A 14,218-nucleotide genomic window follows, 5' to 3' on the forward strand; every position below is an offset into this window, starting at 1 on the left:
TTCTGCACAGTGAAGGAAACAATCAACAAAACTAAAAGACAACTGATGGAATAGGAGAAGATATTTGCAAATGGCATATCAGGTAAAAGGTTAGTATCCAAAATACATAAAGAATTTATCTTTATAGATTTTGTTATCAAACTGAACACCCAAAAAAACTATCCAGTGAAGAAATGGGCATAAGACATGAATAAACACTTTTCCAAAGAAGACATCCAGATGACCAATAGACACATGAAAAAATGCTCAACATTGCTCATTATCAGGGAAATACATATCAAAACCACATTGAGATACCACCTCACATCTTCAGAATGGCTAAAATTAACAACTCAGGAAACAACAGATGTTGGCGAGGATGCAGAGAAAGGGGAACCCTCTTATACTGTTGGTGAGAAGGCAAACTGGTGCAGCCACTCTGGAAAACAGTATGGAGGTTCCTCAAAAAATTAAAAATAGAACTACTGTATGACCCAGCAATTGCACCACTAGGTATTTATCCAAAGGATACAAAAATGCTGATTCGAAGGGGCACATGCACCCCAATGTTTATAGCAGCACTATCAATAATAGTCAAAGTATGGAAAGAGCCCTAATGTCCATCAACTGCTGAATGGATAAAGAAGATGTATGTATATACACACACACACACACACACACACGCACACGCACACGCACATATACACATACATACATACACACAGTGGAATATTGCTCAGTGATCAAAAAGAATGAAATCTTGCCATTTGCAACAACATGGATGGACCTAGAGTGTATTATGCTAAGCTAAATAATCAGCCAGAGAAAGACAGATATCCTATGATATCCCTCATGTGGAATTTAAGCAATGTAACAGATAAACATAGGGGAAGGGAAGGAAAAATAAGATAAAAACATAAGAGACTCTTAAATACAAAGAACAAACTGAGGGTTGCTGGAGGGGAGGTGGGTTGTAGGGGGATGGGCTAAACGGGTGGTGGGCATTAAGGAGGGTACTTGTTGGGATGAGTACTGGATGTTGTATGTAAGTGATGAATCACGGGGTTCTACTCCTGAAACCAATACTACACTGTATGTTAACTAACTTGAATTTAAACAAATAAATTTAAGGGAAAAAAAGACTTGGTAATGTATGTACACACACACACACACACACACACACACACACACACACACACACACATAATAGGATATTATTCAATTATAAAAAAGGATGTAATTTTGCCATTTGCAATGACATGGATGGAGCTAAAAAGTATACTAAGTGAAATAAGTCAATCAAAGAAAGACAAGTACCATATGATTTCACTCATATGTGGAATTTAAGAAATAAAACAAGCAAGCAAAGGTGAAAAAATAGAGCAAGATACAAACTCTTATTATAGTGAACAATCTGATGGTTATTACCAAGGTGGAGTGGAGGGATGGTTAAATAGGTGATGGGAACTAAGGATTACACTTGTCATGATGCGCACAGGGTAATGTATGGAACTGTTGAATTACTTTATTGTACATCTGAAACTAACATAACACTATGTTAATGGAAATTAAAATTAAAACTTAAGTAAAAAAAGAAAAACAAAAACTGAGCTCATAAAAAACAGACTGGTGGTGGCCAGAGGGTGGGGGTGGAGGATAGACAATGGATGAAGGTGATCAAAAGGTATAAACTTTTCGTTATGAAATAAATTAAGTCGTGGAAATATTTTGTGCAACATGGTGACTATAGTTAATAATACCGTATTGTGTATTTGAAAGTTGCTAAGAGAGTAAATATTAAAAGTCCGTGTCCGAAGGGGGTGCCTGATGGTTCAGGTGGAAGAACATGAGACTCTTGATCCCAGGCTTGTGAGTTCAAGCCCCATGTTGGGTATAGAGATTAGTTAAGTGAATAAATAATTTAAATAAGCAAACAAATAAATGTTCTCATCACAAGAAAAAACATTTGTAACTATGTATGTTTATGGATATTAGCTAGATTTCTTGTGATGATCATTCTGCAATATATACAAATAGCAAGTTATGTACACCTGAAACTAATGTTGTACGTCCATTATATCTCAGTTTTTTAAAAGATGTAATTTACATACCGTAAAATTAACTGTTTCAAAGTGTACTGTAGTGGGTTTTAGCATATTCCCAAGATTGTGCAACCATCACTGGTATCTAATTATAAAACATTTTTATCACCCCCAAAAGAAATTAGCAGGTACTCTCCATCCCTACTCCCCTGCCATTGTCTAGCAACCACTAACCTACTTTCTGTCTCAATGGATTTGACTATTCTGAACATTTCATATATAAATGGAATCCTACAACATGTGGCATTTTATGTCTTCTTTCACTTAACATGGTGTTTTTAGGGTTTATCCATGTTGTAGCCTGTATTAGTAATTCATTCTTTGTTATTGCCAAATATTCTATTGTATATCACATTTTGTTTATCCGTTTATCAACTAATGGACAATGGATTGTTTACACCTTTTGACTATTGTGAAAAGTGTGGCTGTGAACATTTGTGTACAAGTTTTATGTGGATATACGTTTTCAGTTTTCTTGGGTATGGTGTAGAATTACTGGGTTACATGTTAACTCTAAGCTTAACATTTTGAGGTAATACGTTAGAATCCCAATGGCAAGGTATGAGGGTTCCAATTTCTCCACATTCTTACCAACACTTGTTGTTTACCTGTCTTTTTTACTTTACCCATCCTAGTGGGTGGTATACCTAATGGTATCTCGTTATGGTTTTAGCTTGCATTTCCCTAATGATCAGTTATGTTGAGCATCTCTTCATGCACTTATTGGTCAGTTGTATATCATCTTTGGACAAATAACAATTCAAATCCTTTCCATTTTTTTTTTAAATTGAATTATTTGTCTTTTTATTGTTGCGTTGTAAGACTTCTTTACATATTGTGGGTAGTAGATCCTTAAGAGATACATAATTTGAAAATATTTTCTCCCATATGTGGATTGTCTTTTTTGCTTTCTTGATGATGTCCTTTTTAGCATTTAAGTTTTTAGTTTTGATGAAGTCCAATTTATCTATTTTTATTGTTGTTTGTGCTTTTGGTGTCATTTAAGAAACTATTGCATAATCCAAATCATGAACAGTTACGCCTCTGTTTTCTTTTAAGTGTTTTGTAGTTTTAGCTCTTATATTTAGATCTATGGTCATTTTCAGTTATTTTGTGTTTCTGGTGTGAGGCAGGGGTCCATATTTATTCTTTTGAATGTGCAGATCCAGTTTTCCTCACACTACTTTTTGAAAATATTATTCTCCATTTAATTGTCTTGGCACTTCTATGAAAAATCAGTTGAGCATATATGTAAGACTTTATTTCTGGACTCTTCAATTTTGTTCTCTTGATCTGTATGTCTAACCATATGCCTACAACACATTATCTTGATCACTGTAGCTTTGTAGTAAATTTTGAAATTTGGAATTGTGAGTGCTCCAACTTTTTCTTTTTCAAGATTGTTTGGCTATTCTTTGCATTTCCGTAATTTTAAGGTCATCTTGTCAACTTCTGCAAAAAGCCAACCTGGATGTTAATAAGAATGACATTGAATCTGTTAGTTTGTGGAGTATTGTCATTCAAAAATGTTGAGTCTTCTGAACCATGAACATTGGATGTCTTTTCATTTATTTAATTCTTCTGTAATTTCTTTCAATAGTGTTTTATAATTTTTAGTTTTCAAGTCTTGTATTTTTTTAAATGTGCTTCTATGTGTTTTTTAAATACTATGCTAAATGGAATTTCTTCTTTATTTCATTTTTGTATTCATTTTTCGTGTTAGATTTTTGTATATTTATCCCTATCTTGCAAATTTTGCTGAACTCATTTATTAGTTCTAATAGTTATTTTGTAGGTACCTTAAGATTTTTCTCTCTATAACAGCACATTGTCTGCAGATAAAAATTGTTTTACTTTTTCCTTTCCAATCTCATGCCTTTTTTTTCTTGCCTAATTGCCCTAGCAAAATGAATGTCAGATAGACAAGGTGAGAAGTCCACATCTTTATCTTGTTCCTAATCTTGGGGGTATAGAAGTTTCACCATTAAATATGTTAGCTGTAGTATGTAGTTTTTAAAAGGACTTTTAAAGCTCATGTATCCACCTTCTTTCTTTAAAGTTGTTTACCATACATTTTGGTATAACATACTGGTTAGTTAGACATAGGAGAAGGCAAATTCTCTGAAAGAGGAAGTATAGTATCTTGTGAAATACTAAGAGCTCCTATCCCAATTGAAGGAAGTCAGGAAATAATTTCTGGAGGAAGTAGCTGAAACCTTAAAGATAAATGGAATTGACCGTCAAACGGGAAGAGTATTCTGAGTGATAGAAATATCAAGGCAAGTGAAGGCATGGACTGCCTAAGAAATATAATTTTGTTTTCTAGAGGGTAGACTTTGAGTAGATGGTGCTATGATCATGGTGCCTAGATGAGCAGGGTAGATTATGAAAAGTCCACATGGGGCTGGTTTACACGTTTAAACTTTTAAGAAGAAATTTTAAAAAGAGAAAATGAAATCAGATTTTGCACTGTAGAAAAATTACAGTTGCAGTTTGGGCTAGAGACCAGAAAACCAGTTAGAGGACTATTAGAGTAACTCAGAGAAAAATGATGGTGCATTGGATGAGGTAGTGACAGTAGAAATGAAGGCAAGTAGAAGGGTTCTAAAGGGCTTTAGGAGGTAGAATTGAGTGTTAAGAGGAGGATTGATGATTCTAGGATGATTCCTAGATTTTTGTTCAGAGCAAATGAGTGAATGATGTTCTTTACTGATTTGGGGAATACACGTTAAATAGTTTGAGAAAGGGTAATGAGTTTTGTTTTGGACATACTGCCTATAACAAAACTGAGTGGGTTTTTCCATAGGTAGTTGTATTTGAAGTTCACAGTATGCATTTAGAAATGGCACACAGAACTCAACTTTACTCTCCAAGAATACCTCAGATCCTTCTCTGCCTTCTCTCTTCCCTCTCTCTTTCCTTTCAGTCCCTCACCCCAAAACAGTAAGTTCACAGATGTTACTGATGCAGTAGTAATGTGTGTTGTAAGAGTATTACCATTAGCTTCTCATCCTTCACTTACTTTTCACCTAGGTGCTGACTTTAGAGAGACTTCTTTTTACAAAAATAACATCCTGTTACCACATTTGTTTACATTTTAGTGTCTTAAAAACTTTTCTACATGATCCTCTGGTGGAATGGAGTAAACCAGTGAAAGGGCATTCCAAAGCACCACTGAATGAAACCGGGGAAGTTGTCAATGAAAAGGTTAGTAGAAGGTGTAGCTTGATATGAGCTGACATTCTGTGTCTCTATAAATGAGAATTGATTCTAAATGCTGTCAGTGACTGACCATTGAATACTCTGAGCTCTAGTTCTTGTTTAACTGTAGATAGCTCACAACAATGAGATATAGTGGGAAAAACTTGGAACACAGATTACCTGAACTTACAAAGCTTTAATGTGTAGTAATTCACTCTGTACTAATATTAATTGAAGTCTCAGAGTTTGCAGATAATAATTTTTAATAAGTGAGAATAGATTGAGGATTATTATTGTAATAACGTCATTCTGACTTTTGCATTTTGATATTCTTTTGTTATTGAGAGAAATGTGTACCATTCCAAGTAGCTTAGAAGTCCCATTTACTCATAGTAATGTAATCTAAATATTAGGCTTTTAGAGTATTGTTGCTATTATTATTCATTCACATATTTAAGTCCTAACATTTTCAGAGTCGATTTTAAATTATTATTTTTCTAGAACTGTAATGTAGAAGAAATTCCCTGGTATTTTACATAGTCCAGAAACATGTCCATATCAGTTGATGTTAGATTAATGTTGCAAGCCTTTGTGGTACCTGGCTGGCTCAGCTGGTAGAGTATGCGACTCTTGATCTCAGGGTTGTGAATTCAAGGCCCACCTTGGGTGTAGAGATAACTTTAAAAAGAAATAAAATCATAACTAACATTGCAAGCTTCAAAATCAGTATCTCATGTAGTATTTGTTTCATTTCTTTTGTCTTTGATTTTACAAAAAGGGTAATGATCCATAAAAGGATATAAACATTTGTTAAATAACAGAAAAGTAGTAATTTCAAGTGATCATCATCCACTTGTTATTGGGGTCTTAGCACTTACGATTTTTAATTTCTTCTTATAGGCCAAGACCCATGTTCTTGACATCGAGCAGCGACTGCAAGGTGTAATCAAGACCCGAAATAGAGTGACAGGGCTGCCGTTATCTATTGAAGGACATGTGCATTACCTTATACAAGAAGCTACTGATGAAAACTTACTATGCCAGATGTACCTTGGTTGGACTCCATATATGTGAAATGAAATTACTTCAAAGAATATGTTAATTATCTAATATTAATGCATTTGGTATTAATCTGTGATTATATCAATTCATTTCCAAAGTACAACATAAATAAGTTTCTTTATGTTCTCAGAGCAACTGGTATTAACTCCCTTATTGTTAATAATATTTAAAATAATATATGTTGTTATTAAGAAATAAACTTTGTTTTAAAAAAAATTTTAATGTTTTTGGAGTGTGAGTGGGGTAGGAGCAGAGAGAGAGAAAACCGCTTTCTTAATATATGTTCATTATAACTGGAGAAATGTAACATCTTGGGTTTTTATGCTCTAAAAAGATGTATTTAAACAAGCGAGTCTCACTGCATTTTACAACTCTGATTTTAAGTACTAGCTAGCATAAGGATTCATTTGAGTGGTGCCTGACTGGCATGTGATCCTTGATCTCAGGGTTGTGAGTTGGAGCCCCATGTTAGGTGTGGAGATTACTTAAAAAAAATAAATAAAACTTTAAAAAATGTTTTTTAAAAAGCATTCATTTGAACAAAAAAAAAATTATTGAATAAATACTATGGACAAAGCACTATGCTAGATTTATGCACCAAGCTACCTCCCCTGCCTCTAGGAACTGACTGTCCAGTCTAGTGAAACATATAAACATAAAGCACACATCAAGTTCACTTAATAAGACTCTTTTTTTTTGTATGGTTGAAAATGTAATAGGAAAAAAAAGAGTATGACTATGAAAACTAAATAATGTAATTTTAAAGATGCTGCCATACTGAGAGCTTACCAGAATACAGAATCTAGTGGTCTTAGAAGACAGTTAAAATTTCGTTAATATTTTAAAATTAAAGATATTTTAATGTTAATTTTTTGTAAATTTTCTTTCAGGAGATTTAAAATAATTCACAATACTTAAAAAGTAATGAGGTTATTACATTCAAATGGAAAATTCACCATAACAGAATTTTACTTAAGTTCGCTTGATAGAATTATGCTTCACTATACAGTTTAGAGTGTGATGGGGGAAAAACACGATAAACCAGGAGACATGAATGTGAAAATAAGTATATATAATTACGTTTGGGGGCCTAACGGTGAGTTGAGGAAGCTGGCTGGGGGTTAGGAGAGGAGTTAGGAAATTTTTTCAAATAATTCGGAAAAAAAGCGTTTTTAAAAGAGACTTTGTTATAGAGTTATATTCCTCAAAGGAAAAAACCTCTCCCTCGCCAAACAAAACTAAACCAATTCCTCGGAGAAACGCTTCACCCGTCGCCAAACTAAACCAAATCACCAGATCTTCCTAAATCTGTGTTGAAAAATACTGAGATTAGTAATCCCAGGACACAAGCAATCAGGACAAAAATCAGCGTTCCAAAAATCTTCCAGCAGGCTCGTGAGGTTTTCACAGCACTTCCACGTCTATTTATAAAGCACAGTTCCATCAACCGGCATTTCCAGAACAAAGTTTCAGGCACCAAAACACCGCCTTGCTCTTGAACGTAACCACCGCCGTTCGGCTGCTGCTAGGATTAGAGCCCCGCCCCGGGGATGCGGCCTCGAATCGGCCGCTCTAGGCCCGGCAAGCGCTCTCTATGGTCGGGCGAGCAGTGTGTTGTCATCGGCGGAGCGACGGCCGGAGGCTGCGGCGTAGGCCCCGGCGGGGCGTTTGGTTTCGGTTTGGCCCTGATTGGAATTAGTGTTGACGGTCGAGATGGGAGTCCCCAAGTTTTACCGATGGATCTCGGAGCGGTATCCCTGCCTCAGTGAAGTGGTGAAAGAGCATCAGGTGGGTGAGCGAGGGGGCAGCGGCTCAGAAGGCCCAGAACCCGGGGCCCCGCGGCCCTCTCCACCCTGGGACTGGGCTCCCCAGCCTCCTCTTTCTGCTCGTCGTCTGCGGGATGAACGGCAAAGAGAGGGGAAGAGAAGGTTTGAGGATATCCTGATGCTCTGAATGGGGCGAAGACGCAGGTTTCGTTTCTTTGGGCAGAGTCACGGGGATCGCGGCAGTTGTGACACTGACAGCTTTGCTGCCGGGCAGGGCCTTCCGCGATTCCGAAATTAAATCCTGGGGAGGAACGCTGTAGTGAATTCTTTCCTTTTCTGCTCAAGGAGCTGCGTCTTCCCTTATAGAGACAGCAAAGCCCGAGCGGGTGTCCTGAGTACTTCCCAACCCCCCACCCCAAAGCAACAGACCCACGTACCAACGATAATAACTTCCTCCGCAGTTGAGCCACCTTGTTTACTTTCCTTTATCAGGACCTGCATCCCACCCCACCCCCAACGCCTAGACGCTTTGACCTGGCTGATGGTTCATATTTATGATACCTTTTGTTACTCTTTTTCGATCATCCCAAAGGCCGTACGAATCCCGAGTTCCAAAAGAAACAAAATACACTTGGACCGGCAGCGGCAGTTAATTGGAGGCTTCACTGTGCGAATGTGCGTGTGTGTGCGCGCGTGTGAGAGAGAGAGGAGAAAAAGAAATGGATTGCTAGAGCACTGATAGTAGTAATAGTAGTGTCTGGTTTATAATCCGGCATGTAATAATATCCCAGTGCGACGTTTTTTGTGTAGATTCCAGAAGTGTTTATATAGTGGAACTGTGAAAAGAAATAGCAAACAGTTAACTATTAGGTAAACTAGGCTTTGGGTGATGTATTCGTGTTTATCACATTTAATGATTTGGGTAGATTTCTTGTCCATTTTATATTTTCCAGGAAAAAAGTTTTGATATTTGTGTAGCTGATTGAATCAGTAATGATGGATAACATTGTGTTAATAGTGGGGGGAAATAATCCAGCCCAAACCATCATGCTGTTTATTAAATTATGGGTTAATCTTTTTACAAGTACTATAAGCATAAAGAGAGGCTTAAACTTCCAGAAGGGATTCTTTGTTGTTGGATTCGAGTCATTTTTGGTATATGAAGAAAAACTTAAAGAATTCCAAAACAGTAGTTTATTTTTCATTTATTTGAAACATGGATTGAGTGAGATTTAGGGAGACATTTCTTTCCAGAGAAGAGGGTTAAAAAGGGTTACTAAGTACATTGCTGAAATGGAGACAACCAGCTTTGGCTTTTCCTGGGTCATTCATTCAACAAATAGCTGAGTGCCTGCCGTGCATCAGTCACTTTATCTCCGAAGTGAAGAAATGTGATTGTTATTCAGATTGGCTTAATAACATAATTTGTTCAATAGTATTTTTACTCTGTACTCTTTGGTACAGAATTTGGTTTGATGAAACTGTCTTTGATTCTTACCATCTTGAGGAATTTTTTTTTTTTTTTTACTGAAGAACAAAAAATAATCTCTTAAAGGCAATTTTATGATAGATTTAAAAAGGCTTAAAACTTGGCTTATCAAAGTGCTGTCTTTCACAGATGTTTGATTTGTGTAGTTAACAACAACAACAACAAAAAGAGCAAATGTTCTAAAGAGTTACCAGCTACTCTCTTAAGCAGTATTTAAAAGATGGTAAGACTAAGTAAGTCACAGTGATTCAAAAGCTAGTCCTGGGAGGAAGGGGTTGGGAAGAGGAATAGGTTGTGGGAAGATGGTGGTGGTGGTGATGATAACAGCATAGTTTTGGTCTCTCTGAATCCACACATAAAAGCAAATGAAGTAGGTAGCAAAGTTTGAAATCTACGGAACATTTATGACAAAACCACATAACATCGTATCCATATGAACCCAAATATAAGTAGGTGAGGACAAAATACCAATAGTTTCTAGCCCCAGTTGGTGTTGGCATCCCTGCAAGAGAAAAAAGGAAGTAATGAGGCAACAGCTGATGGACCTGAGAACAGGAGAACTGCAGAATATTCACTAAAAGACTGTGTAGGCCAATTACATAGGAGTATTTGTAACTAAGGGGTTTTAAAGGATAGGACTATTTGGCCTCCTGTGAATTCTCGTAACTGACTTGCCAAGGCATCATTCTGAGGCAAATACAGTAAAAGAGAAAACAGATATGCCCCCTATACAAGAGCAGACACTTTAAAATGGAAATGTCAGCTTGTGTTTCCTTCTATGCAATTTATAGCAAATGCATAGAAGCTTGGCTTTAAAATTGCAGGCTCTAGCATAACAATGTGCATGCACTTAACACTACTGAACTGTGCGCTTAAAAATGGTTAAGATGGGGGCGCCTGGGTGGCTCAGTTGGTTAGGCATTTGACCCTTGATTTTGGCTCAGGTCATGATCTCATGGTTCCTGAGTTCAGGCCCCACTTTGGGCTCTGTACCGACAGTCCAGAGCCTGCTTGGGAGTGTGTCTGTCTCTCTCTCTCTCTCTCTCTCTCTCTCTCTCTCTGTCCTCCCCCACTTGCGCACTCTTTGTCTCTCTCAAAATAAGTAAACTTAAAAAAAATGGTTAAGATGGCAAATTTTATGTTACATATATTTTACCACAGTTTTAAAAATTGAAGGCACTGGAGTATGCATTATGAACAGGAACAAGGGAACCAAAATTGTTGAGAGGGTGGAACTTTATATATTAAAGTGTCTTAGTATGTGAACAGATAATACAGTATGTCTGTGGTATTAAAATTCCATTGGAAGATATTGATTAAGAAAAAACAAGTATTAAGAACTACCTGGAAGAAGAGCAATAATGAAAGAAAGATTAAGAAACACTGCTCTAATGCAGTTCAGCTTGGTTTAAAATTTAGCTCCAACATTTCACTAGCTATGGGTGAGTGACTCAGTCTTCTTGTGACTCAGTTTTCTCAACTACAAAATGGAGATAATAATACTAGGATTGCTATGATTACATAAGTGAATGCACATACAGTTGATTCTTGAAAATGGGATTGAGAGCACCGGCCCCCTCCAAGCCCCCACACAGTTGAAAATCCAAGTATAACTTTGACTCCCCCCAAAATTATCCCCCCAAAATTAACTACTAATAGCCTACTGTTCACTGGAAGCCTTACTAATAACATAAACAGTCAATTAACACATATTTTATATGTTAAATGTATTATATACTGTATTCTTACAATAAAATAAGCTAGAGAAAAGAAAATGTTAAGAAAATCATAAGGAAAATACATTTACAGTATTGTACTGTATTTATTGAAAAAAGTCCACATATAAGTAGACCTGTTAAATTCAAACGCATGTTGTTCAAGGGTTAACTGTAAAGCATTTAAATCTGTCTAGTACATGGCAAGTGCTTAACAGATCTTAGCTATTATAATAGCACTGTACTAGATTGTAATCACAAAGAGAACTGCGTATGTTCCAAGAGTTTATAATCTTGGTTGTATGACCTTTGTTTTGTAAGGGTTAAGTTTTCATCATTATGTATATGTTCCTCATTACAACTTCATCTTTTGTAGTACATAATAGATCTTAAGTAAGTTTATTGAGTGAATGAACTTATTAACTCTAGCATATTATATAACCTATAAAGAATACATAGTATATAAAAACATTGCATATTAAAATATATGTTGTATATTTAGTACGTTTTAAAACATACATATTAAAAAGTGAAGCAACAAAATCTTGGGATTGTTTAAGATAAATAGGATTAAAGAACTGAGAAAAAAGAATTGCTAACAGCTCTTTTGAAAAGTAAATTTTATATTGTCTTTATGAAAAAGGCATTTTGTAGCAGCGCTAAACAGGATACAAAGTTATACTAACAAAAAGAAACTACTGTTTTGAGAATAGTAGATACTAAAATGTGAATACTTAACCACAATTTAAAGCAGTGTGAATGAAGTGAGTGTGGGGTACCTGGGTGGCTCATTCAGTTCCACTCAGGTCATTGATGCCAGGGTCAATGCCATGATCAAGCCCTATGTTGGGCTCCGGGCTGAACATGGAGCCTGCTTACGATTCTCTCTCTCTCTCTCTCTCTCTCTCTCTCCCTCTCCCTCTCCCTCTCCCTCTCCCTCTCCCTCTCCCTCTCCCTCCCACTGCCCCTCTCCCCAACTCACACTTTCTTTCTTTCTGTCTCTCTCTAAAATTAAAAAAAAAAAAAGTGAGTGTTACACATGTGCTGTCACATTCAATAAAGGCAGAGCTTCATTTTTTTATTATTAAATACTTTTTATTTGCTACTCTGTGTCAGGCAGTGTGCCAAGAGTTCTAAACATGACCAAATGCTTAAGTATAATGTCCTTTCCTGCTAGCAGGACATTACATTAAGCATTCAACAAGAATGTATAGCGCATGTAAATGTATGTGCCTGGCATTCTTGTATGCATTGGGAACACAAAAATAAGATATGACATAGAGAAAGAAGCATTGTTTCCCCTTAGGTAAGTAGGGGAAAGCTTTCAGACAAAGATATTTACTTACGCTGGATTGCACCTGTGTGGCTTAGTTGGTTAAGCTTCCGACTTCAGCTCAGAGCATGATCTCGCAGTTCGTGGGTTCGAGCCCCTTGTCAGGCTCTGTACTAACAGCTCAGAGCCTGGAGCCTACTTCAGATTCCGTGTCTCCCTCTCTCACTACCCCTTCCCCTGCTCATGCTCTGTCTCTGTCTCTCAAAAATAAGTGCTAAAAAAAAATTTTTTTTAAGATGCCTGAGCTGGATCTTGAAAGTTGAGTCAAAATCTACAAGAGCAACAGAAGAAAGAGCAAAAGGAAAGAAAAGTGTTTCAGGAAGTAGGAGCAGCATCTGTAACATCACAGGGGTTTTAAACAGCCCAGTACATTTAGGGCTTTCTAAGGAATGTACTGTGTGTAGTTAGCTTGTGGAATATATATGGAAACAGGAAAGAATATGGAATTGGTGGGAGAGAGAACAGCCAAATTATACAGAACCTTTTGTGGCATTAAAGGTTTAAGGTATCATGTGGGTTTAAGTAAGGAAGCAACATGATCAGATTGTTTTGGAAAAATGGCCACACTGTGATGAGAGAAAAAACTAAGCAAGCAGTCCAGTTGGAAAACTGAGGGCTTGAACTAAGGCAGGCGATCTGGGGATGGAGAAAATGATGAGATTGCCCAAGGCAACGGGAATGATTAGGAGAGCAAGATGATAGGAACATTTCGGAAGTTAAATTTAAAAAACAAAACCTCAGTGATAAATTAGATACAAGGGTGAGGAGAGGTGAAAGTATAAGATAACCTCAGAACTTCTAATTTACAGATGTAACAACTCAGTATTATGTCTTTTCCCCCCAAGTTTTATTTAAATTCCTGTTAGTTAACATACTGTGCAGTATTAGTTTCAGGTGTAAAAATTACTTCCATACAACACCTGGTGCTCATCACAAGTGCACTCCTTAATCCCCATCACCTGTTTCACACATTCCCCCCCCACACACACACACACACCCACACCTACATCCCCCTCTGGTAACCCTTAGTTTGTTCTCTATAGTTAAGAGTCTTTTTCTTGGATTTCTCTCTCTCTTTCTCTCTGTCTCTCTGTCTCTGTCTCTCTCTCCCCCTCCCTCCATCCCTCCCTCTTCTAGTATTATGTATTTTTGAAGGAGCAAAATTCTATTGCATGTTCTCATTTTCTTCACTGCGAATTAGCCAGTGATTACTCAATTATTATGTATTTTTTTTTTTTTTACTAATCTGAAACCTAAGAGAATTTTTAAAATTTCTTTTCTAAAAGGACGATTACAGGTTTTTTTGCAGATTATAAAAGTTGTGCCCATTATGTAAATATAATACAGAAAGATGTAAAAGCTGTTACATCGTCCAAAGGAAAATAAAAAACAACTGAAGGGCACCTAGGTGGCTCAGTCACTTGACAAGAGTCACTGACTCTTGATTTCAGCTCGGGTCAAAGCCCTGGGGTCGTGGGATCGAGTCTCACATTGAGCTGAGCGTGGAGCTTGCTTGGGATATTCTCTCTCTCCCTCCCTCTCTCCCTCTCCCCCTCCCCCTCCCCCTCTCC

At 36.9% G+C, this 14,218-nt stretch overlaps 2 protein-coding genes across 5 annotated transcripts in view; both read left to right on the top strand.

Annotated features, from left to right (window-relative positions):
* Window positions 1-6,827, top strand: part of ATR (ATR serine/threonine kinase) — a 99,785-nt gene extending 92,958 nt beyond the window's left edge. The window contains exons 46-47 of the mRNA XM_049628717.1: window positions 5,183-5,288; window positions 6,183-6,827. Of these exons, the coding sequence (XP_049484674.1) occupies window positions 5,183-5,288; window positions 6,183-6,356 (280 nt within the window). The 3' untranslated portion in view covers window positions 6,357-6,827. The remainder of the gene's footprint in view (window positions 1-5,182; window positions 5,289-6,182) is intronic.
* A 1,111-nt stretch (window positions 6,828-7,938) lies between these two features.
* Window positions 7,939-14,218, top strand: part of XRN1 (5'-3' exoribonuclease 1) — a 121,033-nt gene continuing 114,753 nt past the window's right edge. For all 4 annotated transcript variants that reach the window (XM_049628718.1, XM_049628720.1, XM_049628719.1 and 1 more), the window contains exon 1: window positions 7,939-8,132. In XM_049628718.1, coding sequence (XP_049484675.1) covers window positions 8,058-8,132 — 75 coding nt within the window. In that variant the 5' untranslated portion in view covers window positions 7,939-8,057. The remainder of the gene's footprint in view (window positions 8,133-14,218) is intronic.

The sequence above is a fragment of the Panthera uncia genome, chromosome C2 (assembly GCF_023721935.1).
Source record: "Panthera uncia isolate 11264 chromosome C2, Puncia_PCG_1.0, whole genome shotgun sequence".
Lineage (NCBI taxonomy): Eukaryota > Metazoa > Chordata > Mammalia > Carnivora > Felidae > Panthera > Panthera uncia.